At 39.3% G+C, this 8877-nt stretch overlaps 1 protein-coding gene across 5 annotated transcripts in view; it reads right to left on the bottom strand.

The window, feature by feature from the left end:
- Positions 1-2215: 2215 nt before the first annotated feature.
- PLXNB2 (plexin B2) overlaps positions 2216-8877 on the bottom strand; it is a 263743-nt gene continuing 257081 nt past the window's right edge. For all 5 annotated transcript variants that reach the window (XM_032105466.1, XM_032105464.1, XM_032105469.1 and 2 more), the window contains 2 exons: positions 6941-7015; positions 2216-4116 (listed from right to left, as the gene is read on the bottom strand). In XM_032105466.1, coding sequence (XP_031961357.1) covers positions 4012-4116; positions 6941-7015 — 180 coding nt within the window. In that variant the 3' untranslated portion in view covers positions 2216-4011. The remainder of the gene's footprint in view (positions 4117-6940; positions 7016-8877) is intronic.

The following is an 8877-nucleotide window of genomic DNA, read 5'->3' as shown; positions in this document are numbered from 1 at the left end:
GCAGAATAACACAGGGCTCAAGTCAGTGGTTGGTAGAAAAATGGCAGGCAGACATCCTCCTTTAAATCTCTGAAGCTGACTGTCTCACTGTTCTGAAGGGGATCTCTAGACAGAGATAAAAAGGAAAAAAACCACAAACAACTTCCCCTGTAAGTTTTTTCTAAGAGAAGACAACAGACTTGAGAAAAGTCTTAAGCAATCTTTGCTCAAGATCAAATTCTTTAGAAAGGAACTCCTCAGAGAACTGTTACACCACATGCTTAGGTGCAAATGGGAACCCTGACTAGAACCACTATCAGCATAAATAGAGGTGTTGCAACCCTAGGAAGCATGTAAAAGAGGGGTTTCCCTATCAGATTCAGAGGTTGGGGGTTTTTTAGGCCATGTAGGTACATATCATCAAGGGCATACTATACCTGAAAATGGTTGTGTTACTAATAAGGCTGGACAACCTGGAATGGTAAAGGACTGGCCACAAAATCTCATCAGTGCTGGTAAGTCCAGGACAGCTGAATTTCAAGCTTACAGGCATTTAAAGTTTTTATGCAGCTGGCTAAAAATCCTACCATGTTACTACAGTTTGTGAATTGTGAATTCCAGTTTGAATTTCTGAATTCCCTGTATGCTTTTGTTTATAGTGATGACTCAGTTTATTTTCAAAAGGTTACCAGGAAGGCCAACTTTAGTGAGTGCATGTAAATACAGCTCAGACTCAGCAGGCTGAGAAATGTGTCCAACACAGCAGGGTGCAGAAGGGGGAGGCTCAAGTAGACTGTAATGGAGTGATCAGAGAAGTCATCCTGAGGAGACATTACGAATGCCTCATGTATGTGAGCTAGCCAAGGTCCCCTCCACCCATAACCACTTTCTTATAAATCTACAGCATATAGAGAGCAGCAAAAAGGTCAAGTAAGGTTTCAGAGGTAAACCTGGCACTAAGGAATAGAGACTGAATTCCTGGCCAGAGACAAAAAAAACCCATTCCTGTTCAGTTGGATGAGTTATTACATATTAAACAAGCTGGTGCAGGGACCTTGTCCCATCATATGAGATCTCTACTGGCATGTTTGCTGGTGAGGAGGCAAGCAAACCCTTGAAGAGGCAGCTGTCAGCAATGGGATTCAGACATGCTGGTGGTGGTCAAATACCTGTACCAGCCTCCCACATTTAGATGTGGGAGATGTCCAAGCAAGGGAACTTTTCTCACAGCTGCTTCTATGCAGTAAAGTGACTTCTATTATGCAGAGAGAATGCTCTTGTGCTTTAAGAAGTGCCCCTTAGAGGGGCTGCAGAAGGGATGAAAAGGAGGGAGACCCCCAGTGAGCTTTTTCCTTTTATCTTGTAGATGAACCAGATGGCAGGAGCAGCAGAAACCAAAGAAGGAGCATGAAGGTTTTAAGAATCAGATTGCTAAAACGTAATGAAAACTGAAGCCAAAAACTCGGCCTGGGCAAAACAGAGCACCAGAGTGGAAAAACAAGCACTGGAGTAGCTTAGCCAAAGGGGAAATAATAAAATAAATGAGCTCAGTTCTTCAATTCAAATTCCAACTCTGTGCTTTCAGGACAGGAGACTTGGAGAAACTGAAAAACTGGCATTAAGTCTCTTTGTAGCTGCAGCTGCTCACAGTTATCTGCCTCTGTGTTCCCTGGCAGGCAACACTGCAGCACCGATAGCCTGCAAATTTCCCAGGAAGTGAGAAAAGGGCACCAAGAATGACTAATGGATCCATCATGAACTTGCACATGCCAGCAGACACACATGCCACTTCCCTATAATAGGTAAGATCCAGCTGGAGCACCGCTGCATCCCAGAGTCACAGTCTACAGCTGCTCTGTGTCAAGTCACTGGTGATGGGGGACATATAATGTTCCCTCTGAAAGCCCTACTTGCTCGAGCAGGGCTTTCTGGTCTCTCTGGAGAGATGCTGCTGAGCTTGTATTTTAATTGGCTTTCAGGTCCCAAGATAGATTAGGCAAGAAGACCTCACTCTGGTATGTTGCACTACATCCTTGCTTCTCCAGAGTACTGTCATTTTTCAGAGCAAATGCCAATAAAAAGGGCATGATGTCAGGCATTCCATCTGCAGGATGTGCTGCGCTCCTCCGTTCCCAACCACAGACTGATGGACGCTGCTGCTCCATCACTCCCGGAGGAAGCATTACAAGTCCTTTCAACACCCATCCCCCCAGTTTCAGTAAAGATCCACTGACACTTGGTGGAAAAAACAACATTATATTTGATTTACAATTAACAGGATTTACAAATAATGAAAAAGAAACAGATTAGCCATGAAATTAGGATGCCTTTGTTGATGAAAGAGTAACTGGCAAAGCACCTTCCTGTAGAAGTCATATAACTCAGTCCTAAACAGTATAAAATAACTTATAGCCCAGGCAGGTTCAGGAATTATTATAGACAAATGCAAGAAGTCGAGTACAAAACAAACAAAAAAACTGCTCACAGCCTACTGGGCAGAAAACCAGTTTTGGTGAGGCTTTTGATTTTCAGAAACTGAAGGAAAGGCCCACTGACAAATACTAGGAAAATTTCAAAATGGGAGGAAAAAAAAATATCAACAGACAGTAAAAGTGAGTGTGTGACAACCTACCAGGCAGGAAGAGCGGGCGGCAGACACTGCATTAGCTTGCTGAGAGTCAGCAGAGTCCGGGTGCTTGGCAGGACAATGAATGAAGGAGTACAGATGGCAGCACTTCATTAAAATGCTACTTTACTGCCAAAAACTTGCAAGACAAAGAGAAGTAAAGTTCTCTGATGTGCAATACAGCAATTTAAGAAGACGTACCTAACTTTTTGATTTGTACGGAGCTTACCTATATTGTAAACACACACTTTCTGACAAGTTATTTCAATTTTCTTTGCTATGGATTATAGTGTGTATTCAATCAAATGCAGCATTCCAAGGCTCAAAACTGACCGAGTGGTTTTCAATAGATGGGTATATGATTTTTCCAATATCATACTAGTATTTTACATCACAGATACAATAAAAACAAGTGATGATATTTCTAGGACAGTTCCAAGATTCAAATAAAAAATCATCAGAACCATTCTAAAATAGGATATTATACATAATCAAATCATGTTAAACAGCACACTCTCGGCAAGCAGCTAATTACAAGCATTCTGCTGGTCATGTTTTTCACACAAAAGTCATTCAATAGCACATAAATACTTATTTTTCTGATCTGCTTCTTTTTACAAAACCATTCATCAGATTCACAGAATTAGTACAAGTAAGGCACATTAGCATATATCATAAAACTCACAATAATAACAAAGAGTTTTAAAGTTTTAAGGACTAATTCCTTCTTTGCAGTGATTTCTGAACTGAACAAGACTTCATCAGTAGAACTCTCCTATACTGACATTACTCTTATTTCTCTCTCAGCCATCTGTGGTGGGTGCAATACTGTGCATCACCATTGAGATAAATAATTAAATTTAGAACTTGTGTGGTAACAAATCCCATTTTCAGGTCTTGCAGAGAAATTGGACACTTTGTTCACTGTATTCATTATGAGCACAGACCAAGTTTTAGAGCTCTATGGAAGTCAATTTCCAGTTATCAAAATAAAAGGGGATATTGCATGTGTCTCTGAGTATGTTATTGTTTTCCTAGTACAAATATTGCTTAAGGTAGAAAGGATGCTATAGTATTGAATTTACTTGCATAATGAATCCTAAATGCTGATGTCTCAGATTCTACTAAATCAAATGAATTATAGGTTTTTCTTCTTCCACCCCCCACCCTGCCCCCAACCAAAGGACTTTCTTTCCCACAGAAGATTCATTTACACACAACACAGCTTTTAATTAGAAGCATAATTTACAGTAAAAATTCTTTACATTACACCTCTGCTATCAAAAAACCATGAAATCTTTCATTTAAAGTTGTAATTATACATTAAAAAATAGAACACTATTTCCTTAACAGGAAGAATGAATTTGAACATCTTCAGATCAGATTTCTTTATTGCGGCTTTTGAGTCAAAGGTCAGTCACTTTATTCTCTAGCGCAGCTGCTATTTGCTGTAAACGGAAGGCAAGCTGCATTTTTTGTGCAGCTGGATCCTCTTCAAGTGCATTTATAATCTGGAAGATATAAACAGGGAAAGTTTAGAATAATTGAACTTAAAATGTATGACATAGTTCGGAGACCAAGTATTTGATACTCCTTTGGTTGTAAAGACTCTTTTGCATTCACTCTGTACCAAAGTCCATCTATTAGGCCCCATGTTCTATTTGTAAAAAAAGACAGTAAAAATGATGGTCTTTGTTATTTTATCTAAGTTTCTATAATGTTTCCCATTATGTTGAGATACAAGCAAATTAATAGCTAGTACTTTATCTTGTAAAATATTACATTCCAAGAGGGAGCAGGCAGGGGAAAAATTTCCTTAGAGCTATTTAAGAAACAGTGCTTTTACTTACAGTGCACCCTACAAGGCTTAAGGGTCATTTACCATCGGTAATTATATCCCATCCCCATGAGCTTTAGTTATGAGACGCTCCTGGGTGGTCCAGCCACAGGCATATGGTAGGACAGTGCAAGGTCTCCTGTGTCTGTAGGCAATATGAGGAATAAAGCTAGCAGCTCCCCTTTGGCTCTTGCCAAGAAGAGCCGAGACTCTGGCCCGGCACCACATAGCTCAGGAAAGCAAAGAGCTCATCAGAGGAGCCCCCAGCATCCTACAGCCTCTGCTGTACAGAATATATATAAGAGGATATGACTCTTAAGACACAAGAGATTTGAAAACAAGAGCTAGAAAAGGTCAGCTGTTATGAGAAGGCTTTTCTTCAAATAGAGATTTTTAGGGCTTCCCAGATCAAATTCAAAAGGTTTTGAAAGGTTTTAATTTCCACCATCCTTTAGGAAAACTTTCCCACTAGCTATTAGATTTCTCCATTAGAAGAATGTGTTACATGACAAAACCATTCCTTTTCTGGAACTGGCTTTATTAATATAAGTCTGACAGTGTAATCAGGCGGAAACCTTTAGCACTTTTTAAATACTATATAAACTTGCAAGTACAAGGACTGGAAAAATGGTGTTTGCCTGTCACTACCTGTGTTTTTTATTACTTCTTGAACATCACCGACAATGGAGATTAATGCATTTAGAATCAATCTAGCCAATAATTTCACTTTGAAGGGCTGGTATAGCATGTGCATTTCCAACATTGGAGCAAATTTGTTTAGAAATAATTATTTTAATGAATTTGTTTTTAAAGTGTGAAAATATTTTTACAAGACAGACTTAATAAACACTTATTGCAGTATTTAAACTGGGCCTAATTTAATTTGGTATTGTTTCCTTAATTTAAACAATTATGTCTAGCTGTAACTCCTCAAATCTAGACTAAATAATTAATGATTATCTCTACTGGTGAATATATCCTTCACATAAATGTGGACAATTAGAATGTACCCACTTAGTCATTGTCAAGCCCTGCAGAGATGCAGAAGGTACAGCACATGCTGGGAACCACTGTGTCAGTAATAAAGACAAGGGCAGCTGCAAAATGTTCCAATTTATGCAAATTAAAACATTTTCATGGAAAATAAATAAGCTTGATTAATTTTAGTGAATGGTTCTTGACAGATTATCTCCACAATTCTGAATTAGCAGCCTTTTCATCAGATGCACCTCATTGTTACACAGTGATGTACATGGAAGGGAAGAGCTGCAGCTATATACTGGGGTGTGCTGGCCTGCCACTGATGAAGTCCCACAGGCTGGTGACTCCGCCTGAGGTGTGGATGAGTCAGGGATTTACAGCTCATCTGTCATTCAGGGTCCCTGAGTGTTTTTGTAAGAGGTCAAACTATGGACACATTTGGGAAGGTGCTGAAAGCCAGCTTAGCTCTTGGGATGAGGGGTGAGGGAATGCCATCGGGTTGGCCTACATTCTTCTGGCTGCTTCCCCCACTGACCATCATTGCAAGACTTCTCAGGGTGATTTGATTTTGCCTGCTTGCATCTGTTTAAAAGCTGCGACAGGCTGGCTGCTCCTGTATAAAGCAGCTGCAGTGAAGGATGAGACTCACTGTCTTTAGTGCTAAATATAAGTGAAAACATGAACTGTGCTGAGGTGCAAGACTAACCGAACAGAGCTCACATGTGCTGTGCTCCTTTTTGATTCGGCATCTGTTCTTACTTGCTTTGATTTAATTCTGAGAGTTTTCTGGAGGCATTCATTTCCATGGAAACCTTTGAATAAAAGTTTCCTTCTCTCTTTTTGTTTTCAGATTAAATTTGGAGAGCCATAGCCACAGCCCAGCTACACTGGGATATTCTTTGTCCCCCTTTCCACAGGGTGTGAAAAACCTAAGAAACTTTTTAAACTGAAGCTGTGAGCCTGCTTTTGAATCAGGCTACGTTCAACAGTTACTCTACTTTGCTTTACCTTAGGCAGGCACTTCACTTGGCATGGCAAAACAGGGATGGTACCATGCATGGAAGTTTTTAGAGCAATTTAACTTATAAAAAGGACATAGCTCCAATTCCTACAAGCAAAACAAATTTAACAGATTGCTCCTCATAGAAAAGCACACTGTCTTGAAACCTGATATAACTCTGATGACTTTTTGCTCGGTGACATTCTTATATACTTATTAGGATGGTAGAACTGAAGATAAACAATTTTTAAATCTGTTTATTTTTCAGATCCTGTTAAACTATCTGTTAAACTATCCCTACTGAAACCAGATAGCCATAATGAAATTGTTCATTTATAAGGACATTCCTTTGACCAGTGTAATTGCCAAGCAGGGTATACAACTGCAAGGCTTTTGTTCAGCATTGCTTTTACCTGATTATTCAGTGAAATCCAGAAGTCACTCCTTTAGACTAGCGTTAGCCTTCATAACATTTTACCATTGATATTAAAGCATGAAAATAAAGGCCATCACTTACCTCATCATAGTATTTGTTAGTGTACTGGTAGAGTTGGTGTAGAGCCACAAGCGTGTTTAAGGAATCGGTATGTGCCTGTTAACACAAGCAGGCAGCAAATATGTCAAAGTAGGATCACCCACAGCTGAAAGTTATGCACACACACATTGGGTACAATTGACAAGATTTCCAAATGCAAGCTCTATGTTTAACTTTTTTTAAATGTCACTTGGGGCAGAGAAGAGGAGTGAGAAAACTTTTGTTTGATGATTTTCAGATCAAGACTTTCCCTCTGGTATTTTTCCAGCCTGCCCACAGCTCTTAGCTTTGGGGGTAGAAGATATTTTGAACTGTGACTGTCAAACCACAGGCTGCAGCTTAAACATCTGTTAGCAGCATGGGTGTGAAAAGCTAAAGCATTTACTCAGTACAATCTACATATTGTTGAGATATTAAGCATTGGTTCTGACACAGTCATCAAGGGTGTTTGAAATTCTTTTTCCAGCTCTTTTTACATCCTGGAAATTATTCACACCTCACTACAGCAAAGGTGTAACTCATCAATATTATGAGCACATGCACATTTGGAAAAAGCCACCTGAATCATGAAGATACGAAGGTGTGGGGGGGTGTGGTGAGAAGAGAGAGAAAGGACTTTAAATGAAGAAGGAAATAACCCTTCCACTACCTCATCTTCCCCCCTGCCCCCTACACATATAACTTATTTAGTGAATGTGCTCTTCCTGTCTGAACAGATGTTCTTCATTCAAACGTGTAGGATTCAGGTCTCTAGCTATGCCTTTAGTCTTTAAGTTAGTTAAGAAAATGAAGAATTGCAAAATATTGCTACTGGCATAAATGATTACCCAAAGGATAAAGCAGCAGAGAAACATCCATCTTTCCTTTCTCTATAAAAGTCACTTTTAGAGCTGGTCAAAATTTGCAGTGTTTGATCACTCCTTCCATATTAATTTTTATCATAATTTATAATGAAAATGGAAAGGAAAAACATATTTTGCTGATGTTAAAACATTATATTGAATTTATTTTTAATCACCAAATATTCTAATTTTATATACATCTTAATTTATGTAATAAATAAAGTGAACTGTAAAATGAAATGTCACTGCAGATGAGTTTTGTAGTGAATGACTGAAAATAGAAACGCTCTCATGAGGATGTTGATCCGCAAAATGTTAGGTCCTAAGGGCACTGAAATAAACAAACCGCAAAAAATTCCCCAAACATCCTCCTTACGCTAGAGCTCTTCAACTAAATTAAGCAAATGAGCAAACCAGCCACTAAATACACTGCCTTCTTGCTCAGGCTCAACAACATCTTTAGGACTGGTGAGGGACTCTCCTGGTTCTCCAAGTTAAATAGAGTGCTTCAAAGGCAAGAGCCTGCTCGAGCTGAGCTGAGCTGCAGGCAGACAGTGTGTCTCAAGAACGAAGCTAAAGGTTTTGTAATGACTTTGTTCCACCAGTCTCCAACCAAAGTCCCAGACAGCAACCACCCTGCTCTACTCTTCTCCCTGTGAGGTAACCCGAATAACCTACAATGCAAAAAGTGCCACTGAGCAAGCACACAATGAACTTCTCACATGTACCATAAAGCAGAAGTATTGCCCCTTTATAGACAGTTCTAAAATATGCTATACTTAATGTGCATGCTTCTTCTTTAATTTCTGGAATCTAATTTTTGCTGTGGTAGCACTGTGAATTCAGTCACTACTCGTTGTCAGTATGACCAATGCTAAAAATCCCCTATATGCTGTGGAGAGAAAGCACAGCTCAAGAGTGCTATAATTTTTCCACAATGGATGTGAAAAATCCAGACACTGTGCTCTATTCCCTGCATAACTCAGATAGATTAGTGACAATAAGGATTCTCGATTCCATTCAATAATCAACATTTCAAAGGTCTAACAGGCATGACTACAATAAACAGGAGTATTT

This window comes from Corvus moneduloides, chromosome 4 (assembly GCF_009650955.1).
Source record: "Corvus moneduloides isolate bCorMon1 chromosome 4, bCorMon1.pri, whole genome shotgun sequence".
In the NCBI taxonomy this organism is placed as follows: domain Eukaryota; kingdom Metazoa; phylum Chordata; class Aves; order Passeriformes; family Corvidae; genus Corvus; species Corvus moneduloides.
The sequence above is the reverse complement of the archived record's forward strand: the minus strand, read 5'-3'. Positions and strand labels throughout refer to the sequence as shown.